The 24,338-nt window shown below is 43.0% G+C and overlaps 1 protein-coding gene across 1 annotated transcript in view; it reads right to left on the bottom strand.

The window, feature by feature from the left end:
- Positions 1-9,119: 9,119 nt before the first annotated feature.
- The window catches only part of si:dkey-22o22.2 (neural-cadherin), a 255,365-nt gene continuing 240,146 nt past the window's right edge, over positions 9,120-24,338 (bottom strand). Inside the window, exon 33 of the mRNA XM_060824042.1 lies at positions 9,120-9,536. Coding sequence (XP_060680025.1) covers positions 9,120-9,536 — 417 coding nt within the window. The remainder of the gene's footprint in view (positions 9,537-24,338) is intronic.

Raw genomic sequence — 24,338 nt, 5'->3', positions numbered from 1 at the left:
AACAAACTCATATGGGGTTGCTTGCAGTCCCTGCGGGGAGGGCTATGTTCCTTGTTTAAAGGCAACTCTGTACCTGATCTAGGCCCGCAGCGCCGGAATTGAGGGTGGGCTTTAGATAGTCACATTGGCAACAGCTGCCTCGGGGACATTGCCCTTCAATGCAGCTGCCAACCTGTCATTGCTGACTGGTGTCTAGTAGGTAGAATGTCTTCCCCAAGGGTCCTCAATCTCGGGGAAAGCTTCCTGCTATCCAATTAAGTGCCCGAGAGGCACCTTATACAGTGGGCTGTCCCTACCAGTGGCAATGCAGGGCTTGCCAACAGCTGGGGGAGACCAAGTTAACTCAATTAAATATCACCCAGAATGCCAGCACCAAGTACTTGAATTCAGGCTAAGGGGCAGGGCAGGAGGATGGTGGTGGGGGTTAGGGGGGTGGGGTGGTGGCGGAGGAGGTGTCAGAATATACTTTATCCGGCCAGTTTAGAGTATGGGAATAGTCAGAGGAGGAATTGAGAGAGACATGGTGGACATGTAGAACAAAAGGTAAAAAGGAAGAGGAATTAGGGAGACAGAGTGGTAGCAGAAGGTGTGATTTGCTCCTGTAGTGCTTCTGTCCTCCTCCCTTATTCCACATGGTGATCCTGCTTTTATGCTCTGCTCCTACTCTCTGTTTGTTCCCCTACTGCTTTTTCTGTACTATTGCTTTCTCAGAGCTATGCTTTGAGTTTTTTGCTGTTTCAATGTTCCTGTAAAGGAGCAGAATCTGTAAATAAGCACCTTGCTCTACTGTTTTCTCAAAACCATCCTTTGCCTTGAAGCTATTTCATGTTATGAGCCTTACATATTACTACAATGTAGATGTTTATTCCACATTTACTTATCAATTGGAAAGGAATCTTTCAAAAGTTGACCAACTGTTTGCAAAAACAAAATCTGGGTTTTTTTTAATAGGAACTGAGAAACCGCGGTTATTTGGGCTCCATGAATTGAGTGGTTGTTGTTGCAGAGCCACCAGCTGGTCACTGCCTCAAAGTACAGGAGGTTTTACAAAAGCACATTTGTAAAATAAAACAGAAATTGGTGGAGAAACTAAGCAAGTCTGGCAGCATCTGTGGATACAAAGCAGCGTTAACATTTTGAGTCCAGTGACACTTTCTCAGAATTGAGAAGGGTCAATGGACTCAAAATGTTAATTTTTGTTTTCTCTCCACGGATGCTGCTAGATATGCTGAGTTTCTCTAGCAATTTCTGTTTTTGTTTCAGATTTCCAGCATCCACAGTTCTTAATTATTTGTAAAATGTTAAATATTGGTTTTCTTCCCACTTACATTTAAAATGGAAATCAACTACTTACACAATACTGGGGACTCCTGGTGCTGCAGCTATATCATTGGCGCTTTTGCAGCGGGTTATTCCAAAGATGTAACTGGAAATAAGAACAGCATGCTATCACCAATCCTGCATTTTCTTTCCTTCCTTTTTGAGTTGTGGGTATCATTGACGAGGCTGGCATTTCATTCCCAAATCCTTCTGGGTTACAAAAATGGATTGTGTGTTCACTTCTAAAAGTAGACACTTAAGCACTATGGTTTGGAACAAGGATTTTATTTAGACCAGCCCAAGACAGCAGGTTTCCTTTAGTAAGGTGCATTGATAGTCGATTCAATCATAACCCTATAGACTGGAAACATTTTAGAAAACAGAAAAGCAAGACTTAAAAAAAGGTAAAAAAAGGAGAAATTTGAGGTGTAGGGATACAGTTTAGAAATATAGGACATAGGAGCAGGAAAAGACCATTTAGCCTTCAATAAGATCATTGTAAATCTTAAGTGTGTTTCCTTTCTGTTCCACATGGCTACTATCTTTGGTGGTGGGTAGTTGTCATCTGCTCAATATTACAAATGCATAATCTTTGGCAATGAGGTAGTTCTCTAGCAGAAGAATGAGCAGAAACACACCAAAGGCATAACCTAAGTGATGGAGGGAACAATTAATTCCATAACTGTGGGATCAATTGATGACTCTTTAATTGACAACAATGCTTCTTTAAGAATGTCCTGGTGAATAAATTACATCTTCAACTGAGGTGTTGACTTTCTATTGAATACCTATGAGAGAAAACAATGAAGAAATATAAAAACATAATAATAGCATCTGCATGTATAAACAAATGATAGAGTAACTAAAGTGAGCATTCAATCCTTAGATGTGGTGCTGGGGAATTTATAAAGTGAAAAAGAAAAATTGCAGAGACTCTGGAAAAGTACTTTTATCTGCCATCACAGTAGTAGGCACGGAAAGTATCCCAAGAGGAGTCAAAATGTGGAGGGGTGTGAGTTAGGCAAAAGGTACGATCACTACAGAAAATGTACTAGCAAATCTAATAGGACTTAAAGGCTGAGAAGTCCCTCAAACTGATGGCCTGCATCACAAGGTCTTAAACAAAGCATTCCCTGCAGTGTAGGAGACTGAGGGTTGACCTTATAGAGGTCTATAAAATCATGTGAGACAGAGATATGATAGATAGCCAACAACCTTTCCCCATGGTAGTGGAGTCTAAATCTAGAGGGAACAGGTTTAAAGTTGGGGTGGGGGGAGCGGGGAGATACAGAAGAAGATACAATTTTTTCACACAGAGGGTGGTGAGTGTCTGAACCAGGTTGCCAGAGGTAGTTGTCGAAGCGAGTACATTTCATCATTTAAGAAACATTTAGATAGGCTCCTCTGAACCTGCTCCAGGGCCAATATATTGTTCCTGAGGTATGGGGCCCAAAACTGCACACAATACTCTAAATGTTGTCTGACCAGACCCTAATAGAGCCTCAGAAGTACATCCCTGTTTTTATATACAAGTCCTCTCAAAATGAATGCCGACACTGCATTTGCCTTTCTAACTACTGACTCAATCTGCAATTTACCTTAAGAGAATCCTACACTAAAATTCCCAAACTTCTTTGCACTTCAGATTTCTGAATTTTCTCCATTTAGAAAATAGTCCAATCCTCTATTCTTCCTCCCAAAGTGTATGACCTCACACTTTCCCATATTGTACTCCATCTGCCACTTCTTTACTCAATCTTCTACCCTAGCCAAATCTTTTGCAGCCTCCCCGCCTCCTCAATACCATCTGTCCCTCTACCTATCTTTGTATTATCTGCAAACTTAGCCAGACTGCCCTCAGTTCCTTCATCTAGATCATTAATATACAAAGTGAACAGTTGTGGTGCCAACACTGAGCCTTGCAGAACACCACTTGTCACCAGCTGCCATCCTGAGAAAGACATATTTATCTGCACTCTCTGCTTCCTGTCAGACAGCCAAGCTTCTATCCATGCTCGCATCTTGCTTCTAACACCATGGGCCTTTATCTTACTTTGCGAGTTTGGAGAAGATTTGTAGCTCAGGTTGTGGGTCAGGTTGAATGTTTGCTCGCTGAGCTGGTAGATTTATTCTCAGACGTTTCGTCACCTTGCTAGGTGACATCATCAATGAGCCTCCAATAAAGCACTGGTGTTCTGTCCCATTTGCTATTTATCTGTCTTGGTCTGTTGTGGTGAGTGATATTACTACTGTTCTTTTCTTGAGGGGTTGGTAAATGGGGTCCAAATCAATATGTTTGTTATCTAATATCTCTGCAATAACTGCTTCCACTAAGGATCCTGATATTGGTGATCCCATAGGCATCCCATTGTTTTGTATGTAGGTCTTATTGTTGAAGATGAAGTGGGTCGTGAGGCACAGGTCTACTAGTTTGAGGATGCTGTCCATGCTGATGGAGTTGGTGCTGTCAGGTGTTTGCGTCCTTGATTTATCTAGCAGTGAGGCCAGTGTTTCTTTGGCCAGGGTAATGTTTATTGATGTGAATAGCGTCATCATGTTGAAGGAAACCATGACCTCATCGTCCTTTATCTTGGTGTCTTTGATGACATGAAGGAAATACTGCATGGAGTGGCTTGAGTGTTCTACTAGATATTTCAGCTGCATTGCAGTTCCTTTGCTAGTCTGTATGTCGGTGTTCCAGGAAGTGAGACTATGGGTCTGAGATGGGGATGGGGGTGAGGGGGAGCTTGTTTATAAGAAAAAAGAAAATTACAGAACAGGGACAGGCCCTTCGACTCTCCAAGCCTGCACTGATCTAGATCCTCTATCTAAACCTGTCATCTATTTTCTCAGGGTCTGTATCCCTTTTCTCCCTGCCCATTCATGTATCTGTCTGGATACATCTTAAATAACGCCTGCCTCTACCACCTCTTCTGGCAACGTGTTCCAAGCACCCACCATCCTCTGTGTAAAGAACTTTCCATGCATATCTCCCTTAAACTTCTCTTCTCTCACCTTGAACTCGTGACCCCTAGTAATTGAGTCCCCCATTCGGGGAAATGCTTCTTGCTATCCACCCTGTCTATACCTCTTATGATTTTGTAGACCTCAATCAGGTCTCCCCTCAACCTCTGTCTTTCTAAGAAAATAATCCTAATCTACTCAACCTCTCTTCATAGCTAATACCCTCCACACCAGGCAACATCCTGGTGAATCTCCTCTGCACCCCCTCCAAAGCATCCACACCCTTCTGGTAATGTGGCGACCAGAACTGTACGCAGTATTCCAAATGTAGCCGAACCAAAGTCTTATACAACTGTAACATGACCTGCCAATATCCTGTACTCAATATTCTGTCGAATGAAGGAAAACATGCTGTATGCCTTCTTGACCGCTGTATCAACCTTCATTACATCTTCAGGGTATAATGGACCTGAACACCCAAATCTCTCTTACATACCTTTGGTAATCTGTAAAAACGGGCTGTGTTGGATCCTTCAGGTTTCATTCTTTGAAGGTCTGCTAATTTCACCTGTCTTGTGAAGTTTCCTCAGTGTAGTTGTAATACGGTTTTTGACCTGTGGAGTTGGGTTCACTGCCACCTGTTGGTAGGTATTGGTATCTGCGGTAAGTGTGTTTGCCTTTTCAATGTACTGTGTTCTGTTCAGGATGACGGTCATGCGCCCTTTGTCTGCTGGTAGGATTATGATATTTCTGTCTTTTCGTAGTCCTTCCAAGGCTTTCCTTCCCAGTGTGTTGAGGGTGTTCCCTTCTTTCTTTCTGCTCAGTGTTGGTGCTACTGTCTGTTTGATGGCCTGCTGGATTTCTTCTGTAAGTCCGTTGTTTTTCAAGGTGGATTCTAGTGCTGCTAGGAAGTCCTTTTTGTCTGCGTCTCTGTGGTTGTAGTTCACCCCTTGTACTAGGACGGGTTTTTCCGTATCTGTGAGTGGTCGATCCGACAGATTCTTTATCCAAGTCTGTGAATTATCTGTGTTATTGCTGTACATGAGCTTGGACAGATTCTCTTGGAGGGCTAGTCTTTCCTTTGTCTTGAGCTGAAAATGTGTTGCTGGAAAAGCGTACCAGGTCAGGCAGCATCCAACGAGCAGGAGAATCGACGTTTTGGGCATGAGCCCTTCTTCAGGAAGGGCTTCCTGAAGAAGGGCTCATGCCCGAAATGTCGATTCTCCTGCTCCTTGGATGCTGCCTGACCCGCTGCGCTTTTCCAGCAACACATTTTCAGCTCTGATCTCCAGCATCTGCAGTCCTCACTTTCTTTCCTTTGTATTGGTCCACTATTGTTTAGTGTTGATGGCTCGTTCTAATGTATTTGTCCATTCATGGTCAGTCGTATTAGTGTACAGAGTTTTTTGGCACAAAATTTCTCATTCATCTTTGTGGAGTTGGTTGTAGACATCATTTATCATTTCTCGTAACATCCTGTGGCCGTTCTGTTCTGCTGTTCTTCGGGCTTGTGGGGTGTTGAGAGGCCTGGCATTCAAACCAGAACTCCACTAACAAACATATCGATTTGGACCCCATTTACCAACCTCTCAGAAAAAAACAACAGAAGTGATACCACCCACCACAAAAGACCAAGACAGATAAATAGCAAGTGGGACAGAACACCAGCACTTCATTGGAGGTTCACTGATGATGATAAATCACACGGTGACAAAAACAAATCTACCAGCTCAGTGAGTAAACGTACAATCTTACATTACTCTTATTAGAATTCTTTGAGGAAGTAATGACCAGGGTAGTTAAAGGGGTACCGATGAATGTAGTGTATTTCAACTTTTAAAATGCATTTGACGACATGCTACATAAAAGTTTACTGCACAGGTCTGAGCTCATGCTATTTGGGGTAACATGAAAATGACTATAACACTGGGTAACAGGCAACAGGACAGTAGGGATAAGTGGATCATTTTCAGGTTGGCAAACTGTACCTTGTGAATTGCCTCTGGGGTACTGATAATCTATTTCAATAACTTAAATAAAGGGATGGTGGTATTGCAGCCACATTTCTTGATGGTACCAAGATAGGTACAAAACAAATTTGTGAGGAGAATATAAAGAGTCTGCAAAGGGGTATAGATGGGATATGTGAGTTCATACAGATTTGGAGATGGAATATTGTATGGAAAAATTTGAGGTTGGCAACCTCACACAGAATAGAATAGAAAAGAAGCGTATTATTTAAATGCAAAGAGATTGTAGAACACAACAGTACAGATACATCTGATTGTCCTTGTACATGATTCAGCAAATGTTAGTGTAAGTATACCAAATAATTAGGAAGACAAATGGAATGTTGGCCTTTATTACAAGACAGACAGAGGTAAGCCTTACTACATTTCTACAAGGCATTGGTGTAGCCAGACACAAAGTAATGTGGACAGTTTTGATTTTCTTGTTTATTTATATTGGAATTAGGTTATGAGGTTAATTCCTGGGATGAAGGTTGAATAGTTTTAGCCCATATTCGTTGGAATTTGGAAGGATGAGAAGTGAACTTAATATAATGTCTAATTAAAGATGGTTTGACAGAGTAGATAGTGAGAGTATGGGAACATGGGACTCGAAGATGCTGTTTTAAAATAAGAGAAATCCCATTTAAGACTGAATTGAGGTTGAACTTCTTCTCTTAAAGGGTTGTTAATTTTTAAATCTCTTATCCCTAATGAGCAGTGGGCCTGGGTCATTGAATTTATTCAGGGCTGGATTAATCAGATTTTTGGTTGGGGTGGTGGCAGACAGGAAAGTGGACCTAAAACTACAATTAGATCAGCCATGAATTTATTAAATGGCAGAGCTGGCTCGAAGAGCCAAGTCGCCTACTCCTGATCCTATTTCTTATGGACAATTTTGTTGTTACTTTTGCCAACACCAGCTTTTTATTTCCAAATTTTGTAAACAGTATTCAAGTTGTCAAACTGCTGTGGTAGAACTTGAATTAACACTCTCTGGATTATGAATCCAGTAATATAATCACTACATTATTATCTAAATTGATATCTTTTAAACATGTATGATGACTTATTCCCATTTTTCATGCTGGTATTGATTTAAGAATTATTCAACATTTGATGCAGTACCTCTGGGGCACTTGCCATAGAGAAACTGAAAACAGCTGTGCATCTCTGGGACACATGTCTCACTTGAATATAGTCAGAGGGAAGCAACAGGTATAACCTGGACTATCTCCAGTCGTGGGTGGTGACAATTGGAAAATGTTGCAAGTCTTCTGATTGATGAGTTCTGAGTAACACTGACAGAGGCCTGAGAGGAGGAAGTGGGTTGACTGTTTCTAATGGAGAAAGTGGGGTCTGCAGATGCTGGAGATCAGAGCTGAAAATGTGTTGCTGGAAAAGCGCAGCAGGTCAGGCAGAATCCAAGGAGTAGGAGAATCAACGTTTCGGGCATAAGCCCTTTTTCAGGAATCCTTCTTCAGGAAACTATCCTTTCCTGAAGAAGATCTTATGCCCGAAACATCGATTCACCTACTCCTTGGATGCTGCCTGACTTGCTGCGTTTTTCCAGCAACACATTTTCAACTCGTGACTGTTTCTAATACATGGAATGCACAGAAGTTGAGAGGAAAAGAGAGGGAAATAGTTATAAATTTTGTTTATTCTAGCCATACTTGAAAATATACTGTCACACTCAGGGATCATGCATAGTTCTCAAAATATTAGTTCCAAGTAACTGTTGGCAGTACTTTTCCTTAATCCATTACTTAAAAAAAACTATCTTTGTTGCCATGGTGCCTCTATCATTCACTTGTCCAATTGTTGCATTCAAGAAATGAATTACAGCATCTACTTTTACATCTGTGGAATTATTCCTTCAATGCCGTAGTACAATTAAGTTTATCATGGTAAGGCTTTGCATTCCCGTTAGTAAATCTCAGTAACAGTCTAACATTTAGGTTGGATTTGTATGTCAGAGCACCATGCATTGCTAATCAGTTATAACAAAACAATCATAATGCATTAAAATTCAGTTCAACACAGAACACATACATGCACAAAATAAATACATCTAAAAGTAATATTTAAAGTACCATAGTCATCTCAAAGAAAATATAGTACAAAAATAACTTAACTTTTCAAAACAGGACATTACTGATTTGCACTCATACTGATTTTCTGAGGAATAGCTGTCTCAAATGTAGAAAAGCACAATTTGAAGTTGGTGAATTTCAGAAAGTATTTGATTGTGAGTAGTGGTTAACACTAAAAATTATATTCACATTTCACATAACATACCCACTTCTGAAGTGATATGGAATAGGGCATTGATTAGGACAGTTGATTTTATGTTCATCAGGAAGATCAGTATAATTTAAACATCATGATTCATGGCATCTGAGTTTCCAATACTGGAACAATCAATTTGCATTTTGCAACTTTCCTTTTAAAGGAATAAAATACATCAGAATTGTTTGGAAGATCAGTTGCCTTGTGAACGTTGGTCATTGATTATACAGGACTGAACATCATCTTTGGCTACAGTCTCCTACAGCCTTTACTCCAACAGAGCAAGCAAGATAAAATCCATGGCCATAATATATTTTCTTGTTTAATTGTTACTGTCAGGAACTACCAGAATGCCCCTTGTTTCAAAGTCTAATTGAGAAGAGGCACAACTTGCAGTTTATCTCACTCTTATTTACAGAACTCAATATTTCTGATTACTTGAACAAAAATATGAAAAGGAGATCATGAACTAATCTTTCCAATGATATGATAGGATTTTCAAATATCTCAGTGTTGTTGGTGGTACTTTTTCCATTACACCCCATTGCCCTGTTTCTGGGAACAAAATTCTTTCAATTTGTCGAACTTCGAGCCCCAGTCTCTGAGATAGTCATAATTCAAGTCCTCATCTACATTGGACGTGTCCATTGAGCTGAGGCTTCCTGCTAGTGAGCCTCGTCCTTCAAAGCAGTAAACATGCACTGTGTCCTCAGGAATTGCTCTCAGATCATTATCTGCATCCCAAATAATCCGGGCCACATAGTTTTTGAAGTCTGGAGTATTGGATTGAATTGTCTCAGAAAAGATCATGTTTGGATGAGTTTTCAAATTGTCTCGTTTCTCTTCTTGTGATTCAGGAGAGGCCTTTACCAGAGGAGCAATCGTTATTGATGGAGATTGAGACAGACTTGCTCGTAAGGGTTTCTTCAACTCACTGATGTCATAACCATTCTAAAAAGTAGAAGAAAAATCAGTTTACCCCTTTGCGTTTTGCTACTGGTTCTGTCAAAGTCCAAAAGGTATGTTTTCATCAGATATAACATTGCGGCTTGCTGCACTGTCACAAAATACCCATAACTAAATCTTATTAGACGAAGGTGAGAACAATTCAGAATTGGAATCCTAACTATGTTTGTGGCAAGTTAAGTAATTTACTTCTATAGGTGGGTATATGAATAGGAAGTGTTTGGAAGGATATGGGCCAGGTACTGGCAGGTGAGATTAGATTGGGTTGGGATATCTGGTCGGCATGGATGGGTTGGACCGAATTGTTTGTTTCTGTGCTGTACTTCTCTATGACTCCAATGGTGTCTTATACAAGTATGTATTGTTTCTTTGCTGAAAATGTGTTGCTGGAAAAGCGCAGCAGGTCAGGCAGCATCCAAGGAGCAGGAGAGTCGACTTTCGGGCACGAGCCCTTTATGCACGTCGACTCTCCAGCTCCTTGGATGCTGCCTGACCTGCTGCGCTTTTCCAGCAACACATTTTCAGCTCTGATCTCCAGCATCTGCAGTCCTCACTTTCTGTATTATTTCTTTGTTGATGAAACTGAGGATAGCACTGAATACCATATTATTTTGCATCCACCGACTCACATGTAATTCACTGAAGTTATCAACTTGCAGTGTTGAGAATGTGCTGTTTGTGTTGTGAAAACAATTTTTGTCGAATCAACAAGTTAAATCTTTTTTGCAGGATTGGCAGTCTTCTCTCATAAGTATCATTTACTATTACAACTTCCCAAATAAAACAAGTTTAATATTTATTTCATTTAAGTCATTTTGTGCCAATACAAATTCATTGCAGAAATTCTAATTTGATATTAAATGTGTGAAGAAGATAAAAGCCTAGATTTTCTTATGCATTTTAATTTTAATACCAACGTTCATGTTTAGTGCTGACTTTTAACTAACTTCAACTGGAAAATACATGCCAAAGTGAAATAAAGGTTTTGGTCCACATTTTGCCAAAATGTTCATCTCCATTCCCTGAGTGGCTACTGGCTTTATTGTATTTATATGTACATATTGGGTACAGTCTGTATCACAGTAGAGAAGGTGTTGGACATATTAGAATGTATGAAGTTGGTTAAATTTCCTGGTCCTGACCAGGTATATAAAGGAACATTGCAAGAGGCTAGGGAAGAAATTGCAGGGGACCGGCTGATATTTTTGCATCATCGTTAGCCACGGGTGAGGTCCCGGAAGAATGGATGGTAGCGAATGCTCTGTCATTATTCAAGAAAGAAAAGCCTGGGAACTATAGGCCAGTAAGCCTAATATCTGTGGTGGCTCAGTTACTTGAGAAGATTCTGAGAGATAAGATATACATGCATTTGGAAAGACAGGGCTTGATGAGGAGTAGTCAGCATGGCTCCGTGGGAGATCATGCCTCACAAATTGATTAGAGTTCTTTGATTAAGTGACCAGGAAGATTGACAAGAGCAGGGCAGTAGACAAGTCTTTATGGATTTCATTAAGGCCTTTGATAAGATTCCACACGGTAGGCTGCTTTGGAAGGTTAGCTCAATGGAATCCAGGGGGCGCTGGCAAATTGGATACACAATTGGCTTAATGGCAAGAAGCAGAGGGTAATAGTGAAAGGATGTTTGTTGAATTGGAGGCCTATGACTAGTGGAGTGCCTCAGGGGTTGGTGCTGGGCCAATTATTGTTTGTTATCCATATCAATGACTTGGATGAGGATGTGCAAGACATGATTAGTAAGTTTGCAGAGAACATTAAAATAGGCGGTATTGTGGACTGTGAGGAAGGTTATTAGAAATTACAGTAGGACCTTAATCAGCTTGGGACATGGGCCAAGAACTAGCAAAGGAAGTTTAATATAGACAAGGGTGAGGCCTTGCATTTTGGAAAGTCAAATCAAGGTAAGAGTTTCATGGTGAAAGGTAGGGCCTTAAGGTTTGTAGTGGAACAGAGGGATCTTGGAGTTCAGGTGCACAGTTGTCTGAAAGTGGAGTCACAGGTGGACAGGGGCAATGAAGAAGGCTTTTGACACACTGACCATCATCAGTCTGGGCATTGAGTAAAGAAGTTGGGAAGTTATGTTGCAGTTGTACAGGACATTGGTGAGGCTGCACCTGGAGTATTGTGTTCAGTTTTGGTTGCCTTGTTATAGGAAGGATGTTATTAAACTGGAAAGAATGCAGAAGAAATGTACAAGGATGTTTGCAGGACTCAACAGTCTGATTAAAGGGAAAGATTGGACAAGCTAGGGCATTTTTCTTGAGAGTGTGGGAGTCTGAGGACAGATCTTATAGAAGTGTATAATATCATGAGAGGCATGGTTAGGGTGAATGCACTCAGTCTTTTTCCCAGGTTTGGGGAATCAAGGACTAGAGGGCATCATTGTAAGGTTAGAAGGGAAAGAATAAAAGAGAACCCGAGGAGCAACTTGTTTACACAGAGGGTGATATGCTCTGGAATGAGCTGCCAGAAGAAGTGGTTGAGGTGGGTACATTAACAATATTTTAAAGGCATTTGGACAAATACATGGATAGGAAATGTTTACAACCATATGGGCTAAATGCAGGGAAATGGGGTTAGAATGGATGGAAAGTTTGGTCAGTATGGACCAGTTTGGGTCAAAGAGCCTGTCTCCGTGTTGTAGGACTCTATAACTCGTATTCAGATGACCACACCACATTGGATTGGGTTGGTAATCTCACTACAATGTTTTTTACTCATGGAAATATGAGCATCATTGGCAAGGTCAATATTTCCCATCCCTAACTGTCCTTGAAAAAGTAGTAACGAGCTGCCATCTTGAGCCACTGCAGTTCCTGCACCCACTGTTAGGGAGAGAGTTCCAGGATTTTGATCCAGCAACATTAAAGGAACAGTGACTTATTCCAAAACAGGATGAGGAACGACCCCCCCCCCCCCCTACTTATAAAGCATCCCTACATTGTGGAAGCCGGCCATTTGGCCCATTGAGTCCACACTAACCTTCTGAAGAGAATCCCACCCAAATCCACACCCCTACCTATCCCTGTGTTTCCCTTGGCTAATCCACCTAGCCTGTTCATCCCTGGCTATTATGGGCAATTTAGCATGGTCAACCCACATAACCTGCACACCTGAAGAAACCAGAGCGCTGGGAGGAAACGCACACAGATGCGGGGACAATGTGCAATCTCCACACAGAAGTTGCCCGAGGGTGGAATCAAACTTCGGTCCCTGGTGCTGTGAGGCAGCAGTACTAACCACTAAGGCACCATGCCACGTTAGGAGTCAAGATTTGGAAAATGTTGCTGTAGGAGCCTTGGTGAGTTGCTGAAGTGCAACTGCTTAAACCTATGTGTTGATGGTGCAGGGTGTGAGGGCCTGTTTCCACACTGTAGGGAATCTAATCTAATCTAAGATCTAAAATAGGGTGCCAGACAGGGAAACTGCTCGCTTGGGATAGAAATGCTTCCTAGCTTGCCAAATTCATGTGACTGCTACTTTAAGGCACTCACTGAAGGCATCCATCTCACTGCCAGTTAAATAAAGACATAAAAAAGGCAATATTGTATCCTGTCAGCTCTTCACATGGTGTCAGAGTGGAGCTCAGATTGAGTGCTGAAGAGCTAAATACAGCTTGCAAAAGAATGTTCAGAGTTGTTGAAAACTGCTAAAAACAAATGAAACAAAATAAAGAAGCGAGACACAGATAAAAGCAATGAACGAGATATGATAGCTGCTGGTCAAAATGAAAGGTGATTAGAATCTGCACTGGAAGTTTTTTCCACTTTCCATGGTAAAATTGTGACAGATTTAATTATCAAACGATAGTAGCTTTGGGTAGCTCTCCCATTTCTTGGGAGAGACTGTCACAATGTGTATTTCATGCTAACTCTGTCCAAAGAACAAACAAAAAAAAAGGCAAATTTTGAAAGTAGGCTTTGAACCCCATATGATTCTGGATGAGTGGTGCTGGAAAAGCACAGCAGTTCAGGCAGCATCCAAGGAGCATTAAAATCAACGTTTCGGGCAAAAGCCCTTCATCAGGAATACAGGCAGAGTGCCTGAAGGGTGGACAGATAAATGAGAGGAGGGTGGGGGTGGGGAGAAAGTAGCATAGAGTACAATAGGTGAATGGGGGTTGGGATGAAGGTAATAGGTCAGGGAGGAGGGTGGGGGAAGGTAGCAAAGAGTACAATGGTGGATGGGGGTGGGGATGAAGGTGGTAGGTCAGAGAGGAGGGTAGAATGGACACGTGGAAAAGAAGAGAGGCAGGTAGGACAAGTCATGGGGATGGTGCTGAGCTGGAAGTTTGGAACTGGAGTGAGTGGAAGGGGAAATGAGGAAACTGGTGAAGTCCACATTGATGCCCTGGGGTTGAAGTGTTCCGAGGCAGAAGATGAGACGTTCTTCCTCCAGGTGTCGGAAGGAGGCCCAGGACATCCACGTCCTCGGCAGAGTGGGAGGGGGAGTTGAAATGGTGGGCCACAGGGTGTGGTTGATTGGTGCAGGTGTCCCAGAGATGTTCCCTAAAGCACTCTGCTAGGAGGCGTCCAGTCTTCCCAATGGAGAGTAGACCGCATCGGGAGCAACGGATACAGGAAATGATATTGGTGGATGTGCAGGTAAAACTTTGATAGATGTGGAAGGCTCCTTTAGGGCCTTGGATGGAGGTGAGGGAGAAGGTGTGGGTGCAGGTTTTGCAATTCCTGTGGTGGCAGGGGAAGGTGCCAGAATGGGAGCGTGGGTTGTTGGGGGGTGTAGACCTGACCAGGTAGTCATGGAGGGAACGGTCTTTACGGAAGGTGGAAAGGGGTGGGGAGGGAAATATATCTCTGGTGGTGGGGTCCATTTGGAGGTGGTGGAAATGTCGGCGGATGATTTGGTTTATGCGAAGGTTGGTAGGGTGGAAGGTGAGGACCTGGGGGGTTCTGTCCTTGTTACGGTTGGAGGGATGGGGTCTGAGGACGGAGGTGCGGGATGTGGATGAAATGTGTTGGAGGGCATCTTTAACCAAGAGAAATTGCGGTCTCTACAGAAGGAGGCCATCTGGTGTGTTCTATGGTGGAACTGGTCCTCCTGGGAGCAGATACGGTAGAGGCGGAGGAATTGGGAATACGGGATGGCATTTTTGCAGGGGGTAGTGTGGGAAGAGCTGTAATCTAGGTAGCTGTGGGAGTCGGTGGGTTTGTAAAAAATGTCAGTGTCAAGTTGGTCGTCATTAATGGAGATGGAGAGGTCCAGGAAGGGGAGGGAGGTGTCAGAGATGGGCCAGGTAAATTTAAGGTCAGGGTGAAATGTGTTGGTGAAGTTGATGAATTGTTCAACCTCCTCACGGGATCATGAGGTGGTACCAATGCAGTCATCAATGTAGCGGAGGAAGAGGTGGGGAGTGGTGCCGGTGTACTTACGGAAGATGGACTGTTCCACGTAGCCAACAAAGAGACAGGCATAGCTGAGGCCCATACGGGTGCCCATGGCTACCCCTTTGGTCTGGAGGAAGTGGAAGGATTAGAAGGAGAAATTGTTAAGGGTGAGGACCAGTTCGGCCAAACAAATGAGAGTGTCGATGGAAGGGTACTGTTGGGGACGTTGGGAGAGGAAGAAACGGAGGGATTGGGGGCCGGGGAAACGGAAGTCTTGGAGGAGGTGAAGGGCGTGGGTGGTGTCTCGAACATATGTGGGGAGTTCCTGGACTAGGGGGATAGGTAGAGGTAGGTAGAGATGAGTTCAGCGGGACAGGAGCATGCTGAGACAATGGGGTCGGCCAGGGTGGTCAGGCTTGTGGATCTTGGGAAGGAAGTAGAACCGAACAGTGCGGGGTTCCCGGACTGAGGTTGAAAGCTGTGGATGGGAGATCTCCTGAGGTGATGAGGTTCTGCATGGTCTGGGGGATGATGATTTGGTGATGGGGGGGGGGAGGGGTCATGGTTGAGTAGGCGGTAGGAGGAGGTGTCCTCGAGTTGGCGTCTGGCTTCAGCGGTGTAGAGGTCAATGCGCCAGACTACCACTGTACCCCCTTTATTTGAACCCCATATGAGCATAATTTATGAAATGCATGAGTTCAATATTTGGGCCCAAGGTACAAAATAATCTTTTGATCAGACATGACCTCATTAACACAGCATTCAGATTGCTGTGCATTTGCACAACCAAAGATTACCTAATTAAATACAGGATGTATTAAGCATAAGAGTTCCTGCAGTTAGAGCACATCTCGTGAGTGAAAATGAACATATGTTCAGGAAAATGTCTGACATGTGCAGAAGTGCTGAGTTTATAAATCAGCAAATAATCAAGGCCGGCCAGAAATAAAACAAGCCTTGTGTTATGTTATTTGATATTCCAGGCTGAAAAGGCAGAAAGGTAATGGATAAGGTCAAGTTGTGAATATTACAAGAAAACATGTCCAGTGTGGTAAAAGCTGCAAGAAGCCAAATGATTTTGCACACAAGTCTTCAGTTAGAAGAAATCACAATAAGTAGGTCCAGGTAGTCACTGGAGAGGTAGCAGCCAAGATTTTAAGGAATCACTCTGAACAAAACTGTTGTATGTATGATATAGTCAAATTGAAAAAAGTGACAAATGGTTTCTGACTATGGGATTGATGATTGCAGAAGGAGAACTTCATGTTAACTTATAGTTAGACACCAGTACACCATGCAACATTATGAACTTCATAGACTTGTGTGATCCAAAAATGAAGCTCTTGAAAGTAAGTTTGAGGCTCAGTGATGGAACCATAGACATGACAATAGGACAAATTATCCTCGCAAAAGCAACTCATCTCAGCAAGAACCAATCTAAAGCTTTGACTAGTAACCCTTAACATTGCCAAAAGAGATTTGCAATATGTCATACAATGCTAAAAAATTGACTGTGAAATAGATCCTGAAAGAGTACAGCAACGAGCTTCCCGGTTTCGGATGATTTCATAGAGAATACAATCTAAGTGTAGGAGAGTGTATTACAAATTCAGCCTCTGCTGTGAAAGTTTAAGATGCCCTCAACACTAAGGCAAGCATTGTTTAGGAGTAGTCAATATGGATTTGTGCATAGGAAATCATGTTTTGTTAACTTGATTGAGCTTAATGAAGAGGTGACAAAGAAGATTGATGAAGGTAGTGCATTGTGTATATTGATTCTGGATTAGTGGTGCTGGAAGAGCACAGCAGTTCAGGCAGCATTCGAGGAGCAGTAAAATCAACGTTTCGAGCAAAAGCCCTTCATTATTCCTGATGAAGGGCTTTTGCCCGAAACGTCGATTTTACTGCTCCTCGGATGTTGCCTGAACTGCTGTGCTCTTCCAGCACCACTAATCCAGAATCTGGTTTCCATCATCTGCAGTCATTGTTTTTACCCATTGTGTATATCGACTTCAGCAAGGTGTTTATCCATAAGACCATAGACTGGCTAGCAAGGTTAGATCACATTGAATTCGGGGGAGCTATTCAATTGGATACAAAATTGGCTTGAAGGTAGGAGACAGGGGTGGTGGTAGAAGGTGTTTTTTGGACTGGAGGCCTGTGACCACTGGTGTTCAAGGTTTAGTGTTGGGTTCACTGCTTTTTGTCATGTATATAAATGATTTGGATGTGAATATAGGAGGGATGGTTAGTAAGCTTGCAGATGACATCAAACTTGGTGGTGTAGTGGGCAGTGAAGAAGGTTATCTTAGAATATAGTGGGACCTTGAATACACTTAATGGTATGCCTCTGGGGAGTGTTGCTGAACAAACAGACCTAGGGATGTAGGTGCATAGATTCTTGAAAGTGGAGTTGCAGATAGCCAATGAAGGCTTTGGCATACTTGCCTTTTTTGGTCAGAGCATTGAGTATAGGAGTTGGCATGCGGCTTTTGGTTAGGCCACTTCTGGAATACTGAATTCAGTTCTGGACTCCTTGTTATAGGAAAGATGTTTGTAAACTTGAAATGGGTCAGAAAAGATTTGCAAGGAGTTGCCAGGCTTGGAAGGTTTGAGAGAGACTGATTAGGCTGGGACTGTTTTCCCTGGAGCATTGAAAGCTGAGGAGTGACCTTATAGAGTTTATAAAATCGTGAGGGGCTTGGATAGGCTGAATAGGGTAGGGGAGTCCAAAACTAGAGGGTATAGATTTACGGTGAGGGTGAAATATTTAAATGGACCTGAGGGGCAATTTCTTTCATAGAGAGTATGGAATAAGCTGTCAGAGGACATGGTGGCACTTAAAAGGCATCTGGATGGGTACATGAATTGGAAAGGTTTAGAGGGGTATGGGTTAAACATTGGTAAATGGGACTAGATCAATTTAGGATATCTGGTCAGTGCGGATGAGTTGGACTGAAGGATTTGTTTCTGTACTGTACAACTCTATGACTCTACAGCCAGCCAGAAAGCCAGGATAGAAGAGCTGGAAGTAAGTGAATAATCAAGGAAGTGACAACTTCTGCAGAATGGATTAGCAGCATGATAGCAGTGAAACAACTTGGAAAGCTGAAAGCAAGCATTGATCTAAAAGATCTGAATTTATCTCTAAAAAGATCTCAATAACCTATGCCAACCTATAGGAATTTTGCCACAAGGCAAAAATAGTCAGTACCCTCAATGTGAAGGATGATTGCTGGCAAGTGAAGCGAGTTAAAAGCAGTAGCTTCCTAAATACATTTTAGCCACTGTTTGGGAGAGACAGACAATTGTGCACATGGTTTGGCATTTCCATGGATTCAGAGCAGTACCACTACAGACAGGATGAAATTGATAGTGATTTTCCTAGAATATAGACTATATTAGATGATCTGCTGGATTGTGAATGAGGAGACATGATAAGGGAGCCATTGCTACCTAGAGCTTAACCAATGAACGTAAAATTGATCACAGGAAAATTGCATTTAAAGATGCCTGATGCCAAGTATATAAGTCACTTACTGACAGCAATACGTTTATGCTCAGATTCCCAGAATGTGGGAGTTGTAGCAAGCAGCAGAAGTAAAAGCAATGTACCGAGGGGTACGTCGGCTTCCAAGAGGTCAATTGTGTTAGGGGATTCTGTAGTCAGAGGAACAGACAGACGTTTCTGTGGCCAGCAGAGAAAAAGCAGAATGGTGTGTTGTTTCCCTGGTGCCAGGATCAAGGATGTCTCAGAGAGGGTGCAGAATGTTCTCACGGGAGAGAGGGGCCAGCAGGAGGTCATTGGCCATATTGGAGCAAACGACATTGGAAGGGAAAAGATTGAGACTCTGAAGGGAGATTACAGAGAGTTAGGCAGATATTTAAAAAGGAGGAACTCAAGGGTAGTAATATCTGGATTACTCCCGGCGCTACGAACTAGTGAGGGCAGGAATAGGAGGATAGAGCAGATGAATGCATGGCTGAGGAGCTAGTGTATGGATCACATTTTTGGATCATTGGAATCTCTTTTGGGGAAGAAGTGACCTGTACAAGGAGGACGGATTGCACCTAAATTGGAAGGGGACTAATATACTGGTAGGGAAGTTTGCGAGAACTGCTTGGGAAGATTTAAACTAGTGATGTGGGGGGGTGTGACCCAGGGAGATAGTGAGGAAAGAGATCGATCTGAGACGGGTACAGCTGAGAACAGAAGTGAGTCAAACAGTTTGGGCAGGCAGGGACAAGATAGGACTAATAAGTTGAACTGCATTTATTTCAATGCAAGGGGCCGAACAGGGATGGCAGATGAACTCAGGGCATGGTTAGGAATATGGGACATAACAATTACGGAAACATGGCTCAGGGATAGGCAGGTCTGACAGCTTAATATTCCAGGATACAAATGCTACAGGAAGGATAGAAAGGGAGGCAAAAGAGGAGGGCGAGTGGCATTTTTGATAAGGGATAGCATTACAGCTGTGCTGAGAGAGGATATCCCTAGAAATACATCCAGGGAAGTTATATGGGTGGAACTGAGAAATAAGAAAGGGATGATCACCTTATTGGGATTGTATTATAGACCGCCCAATAGTCAGAGGCAAATTGAGAAACAAACTTGTTAGGAGATCTTAGCTATCTGTAAGAATAATAGGGTGGTTATGGTAGGGGATTTTAACTTTCCAAACATCGACTGGGACTGCCATAGTGTTAAAGGTTTAGATGGAGAGGAATTTCTTAAGTGTGTACAAGACAATTTTCTGATTCAGTATGTGGATGTACCTACTAGAGGAGGTGCAAAATTTGACCTACTCTTGAGAAATAAGGCAGGGCAGATGACTGAGGTGTCAGTGGGGGAGCACTTTGGAGCCAGCGAACATAATTCTATTCGTTTTAAAATAGTGATGGAAAAGGATAGACAAGATCTAAAAGTTGAAGTTCTAAATTGGAGAAAGGCCAATTTTGACAATATTAGGCAAGAACTTTTGAAAGCTGATTGGAGGCAGATGTTTGCAGGTAAAGGGACGGCTGGAAAATGGGAAGCCTTCAGAAGTGAGATAATAAGAATCCAGAGAAAGTATATTCCTGTCAGGGTGAAAGGTAAGGCTGGTAGGTATAGGGAATGCTGGATGACTAAAGAAATTGAGGGTTTGGTTAAGAAAAAGAAGAAAGCATATGTCAGGTATAGACAGGATAGATCAAGTGAATCCTTCGAAGAGTATAAAGAAAGTAGGAGTATAGATTAGATTAGATCACTTACAGTGTGAAAACAGGCCCTTCGGCCCAACAAGTTCACACTGAACCCGCCAAAGCGCAACCCACCCATACCCCTTACCTAACACTACGGGCAATTTAGCATAGCCAATTCACCTGACCCACACATCTTTGGACTGTGGGAGGAAACCAGAGCACCCGGAGGAAACCCACGCAGACACGGGGAGAACGTGCAAACTCCACACAGTCAGTCGCCTGAGGCGGGAATTGAACCCAGGTCCTTGGCGCTGTGAGGCAGCAGTGCTAACCACTGTGCCACCGTGCCGCCCACGGTGACTGAAGAGGGAAATCGGGAGAGCAAAACGGGGACATGCGTTGCAAATAGAATTAAGGAGAATCCAAAGGGTTTTTACAATTATATTAAGGAGAAAAGGATAATTAGGGAGATTAGGGCCCCTCAAAGATCAGCAAGGTGGCCTTTGTGTGGAGCCACAGAAAATGGGGAAGGTACAAAATGAATATTTTGCATCAGTATTTACTGTGGAAAAGAATATAGAAGATATAGACTGTAGGGAAATAGATGGTGACATCTTGCAAAATGTCCAGATTACAGAGGAGGAAGTGCTGGATGCCTTGAAACGGTAAATCCCCAGGATCTGATCAGGTGTACCTGAGAACTTTGTGGGAAGCTAGAGAAGTGATTGCTGGGCCTCTGAGATTTTTGTATCATTGATAGTCACAGGTGAGGTGCTGGAAGACTGGAGGTTGGCAAACGTGGTGCCGCAGTTTAAGAAGGGCGGTAAAGACAAGCCAGGGAACTATAGACCGGTGAGCCTGACCTCGGTGATGGCCAAGTTGTTGGAGGGAATCCTGAGGGACAGGATGTACATGTATTTGGAAAGGCAAGGACTGATTCGGGATAGTCAACATGACTTTGTGCATGGGAAATCATGTCTCACAAACTTGATTGAGTTTTTTGAAGAAGTAACAATAAAGATTGATGAGGGCAGAGCAGTAGATGTGATCTATATGGACTTCAGTAAGGCGTTCGACAAAGTTCCCCATGGGAGACTGATTAGCATGGTTAGATCTCATGGAATACAGGGAGAACTAGCCACTTGGATACAGGACTGGCTCAAAGGTAGAAGACAGAGGGTAGTGGTGGAGGGTTGTTTTTCAGACTGGAGGCCTGTGACCAGTGGAGTGCAACAAGGATCGGTGCTGGGTCCTCAACTTTTTGTAGGAGAAAGTGAGGACTGCAGATGCTAGAGATCAGAGCTGAAAATGTGTTGCTGGAAAAGCGCAGCAGGTCAGGCAGCATCCAAGGAGAAGGAGAACCGATATTTCGGGCATGAGCCCTTCTTCTGAACACTTCTTCTTCTTCCAGCAACACATTTTCAGCCCTCAACTTTTTGTCATTTACATAAATGATTTGGATGCGAGCATAAGAGGTACAGTTAGTAAGTTTGCAGATGACACCAAAATTGGAGGTGTAGTGGACAGCAAAGAGGGTTACCTCAGATTACAACAGGATCTGGACCAGATGGGCCAATGGGCTGAGAAGTGGCAGATGGAGATTAATTCAGATAAATGCAAGGTGCTGCATTTTGGGAAAGCAAATCTTAGCAGGACTTATACACGGTTTGTGCGAAGATTTGTAGCTCGGGTGCTCGTTGTTGTGGTTCTGTTCGCCGAGCTGGAAGTTTTTGTTGCAAACGTTTCGTCCTCTGGCTAGGCGACATCATCAGTGCTCTGGAGCCTCCTGCGAAGCGCTTCTTTGATGTTTCTGAAACTGACACCCGGAAGCGGCAAGGACAGACCACCATAAATACCGGAAGAAACATCAAAGAAGCGCTTCGCAGGAGGCTCCAGAGCACTGATGATGTCGCCTAGCCAGGGGACGAAACGTTTGCAACAAAAACTTCCAGCTCGGCGAACAGAACCACAACAGGACTTATACACTTCATGGTAAGGTCCTAGGGGGTGTTGCTGAACAAAGAGACCTTGGAGTGCAGGTTCATAGCTCCTTGAAAGTGGAGTTGCAGGTAGATAGGATAGTGAAGAAGGTGTTTAATATGCTTTCCTTTATTGGTCAGAGTATTGACTATAGGAGTTGGGGAGTCATGTTGCGGCTGTACAGGACATTGGTTAGGCCACTGTTGGAATATTGCGTGCAATTATGGTCTCCTTCCAATCGGAAAGATATTGTGAATCTTGAAAAGGTTCAGAAAAGATTTACAAGGATGTTGCCAGGCTTGGATGATCTGAGCTACAGGGAGAGGCTGAACAGGCTGGGAGTGTTTTCCCTCGAGCGTCGGAGGCTAAGGGGTGACCTTACAGAGGTTTACAAAATTATGAGGGGCATAGATAGGATAAATTGATCATGGGAGACTTCAATATGCAGGTGGACTGGGTAAATAATGTTGCTAGTGGATCCAAAGAAAGGGAATTCATGGAATGCTTACAGGATGGCTTTTTGGAACAGCTTGTCATGGAGCCCACAAGGGAGCGGGCTATTCTGAACCTAGTGCTTTGCAATGAACTAGACTGTATAAAAGATCTTAAAGTAAGGGAACCCTTAGGAAGTAGCGATCATAATATGGTAGAGTTCAGTCTGCAGTTTGAAAAAGAGAAGGCAAAATCGGATGTAATGGTGTTACAGTTAAATAAAGGTAATTATGAGGGTATGAGAGAGGAACTGACAAAAATAGACTGGAAGCAGAGGCTAACCGGGAAGACAGTAGAGCAAAAATGGCAGGAGTTTGTGGGTATAATTGCAGACACTATACATAGGTTCATCCCCAAGAAAAGAAAGATTATCCGGGGAGGGATTAGACAACCATGGCTGACAAAGGAAGTCAGGAAATGTATTAAAGAAAAAGAGAGATCCTATAAAGTGGCCAAGAACAGTGGGAAATCAGAAGATTGGGAAGGCTACAAAAACAGAGGATAACAAAGAGTGTAATAAGAAATGAGAGGATCTAATATGAAGGTAGGCTAGCCAGTAATATTAGAAATGATAGTAAAAGTTTCTTTCAGTACATAGTGATGGGAGATAAGGAGATAATCTCCCAACAATTAAAGGGAGTCAGGGGGCTGAGTTGAGTATGGTTGCCATTTCAAAAGAGATAGTGCTAGAAAAGTTAAAAAGTCTTAAAATTGATACATCTCCTGGCCCCGATGGGATACACCCTAGAGTTCTGAGAGAGGTGGCTGAGGAAATAGCAGAGGCATTGGTTGAGATCTTTCAAGAGTCACTGGAGTCAGGAAAGGTCCCGGATGATTGGAAGATGGCTGTTGTAACCCCCTTGTTCAAGAAAGGATCAAGACAAAAGATGGAAAATTATAGGCCAATTAGCTTAACCTCGGTTGTTGGTCAAATTCTAGAATCCATCATTAAGGATGAGGTTTCTAAATTCTTCGAAGAGCTGAGTCTGATTAGAACAAGCCAACATGGATTTAGGAAGGGGAGGTCATGCCTGACAAACCTGTTGGAATTCTTTGAAGAGGTGACAAGTAGGTTAGACCAGGGAAACCCAGTGGATGTGGTCTATCTAGACTTTCAAAAGGTCTTTGATAAGGTGCCACACAGGAGACTGCTGAGCAAGGTGAGGGCCCATGGTGTTCGAGGTGAGCTGCTGGGATGGATTGAGGATTGGCTGTCTAACAGAAGGCAGAGAGTTGGGATAAAAGGTTCTTTTTCGGAATGGCAGCCGGTGACGAGCGGTGTCCCGCAGGGTTCAGTGTTGGGGCCACAGCTATTCGCATTATATATTAATGACTTGGATGAGGGACATTCCAGCGAAGTTTGCAGATGATACCAAGTTAGGTGGACAGGCAGGTAGTACTGAGGAAATGGGGAGGCTACAGAAGGATCTAGACAGTTTGGGAGAGTGGTCCAGGAAATGGCTGATGGAATTCAACGTGAGCAAGTGCGAGGTCTTTGGCAAAAAGAATAAAAGCATAGACTACTTTCTAAATGGTGAGAAAATGAGTAAAGCCAAAGTACAAAGGGATCTGGGAGTGCTAGTCGAAGATTCTCTAAAGGTAAACATGCAGGTTGAGTCCGTGATTAAGAAAGCGAATGCAATGTTGTCACTTATCTCAAGAGGGTTGGAATATAAAAGCAGAGATGTGCTACTGAGACTTTATAAAGCTCTGGTTAGGCCCCATTTGGAGTACTGTGTCCAGTTTTGGTCCCCACACCTCA

Source organism: Hemiscyllium ocellatum, chromosome 4 (assembly GCF_020745735.1).
Source record: "Hemiscyllium ocellatum isolate sHemOce1 chromosome 4, sHemOce1.pat.X.cur, whole genome shotgun sequence".
NCBI lineage: Eukaryota > Metazoa > Chordata > Chondrichthyes > Orectolobiformes > Hemiscylliidae > Hemiscyllium > Hemiscyllium ocellatum.
Note: the sequence above shows the minus strand (reverse complement) of the source record. Positions and strands in the feature narration are given on the sequence as shown.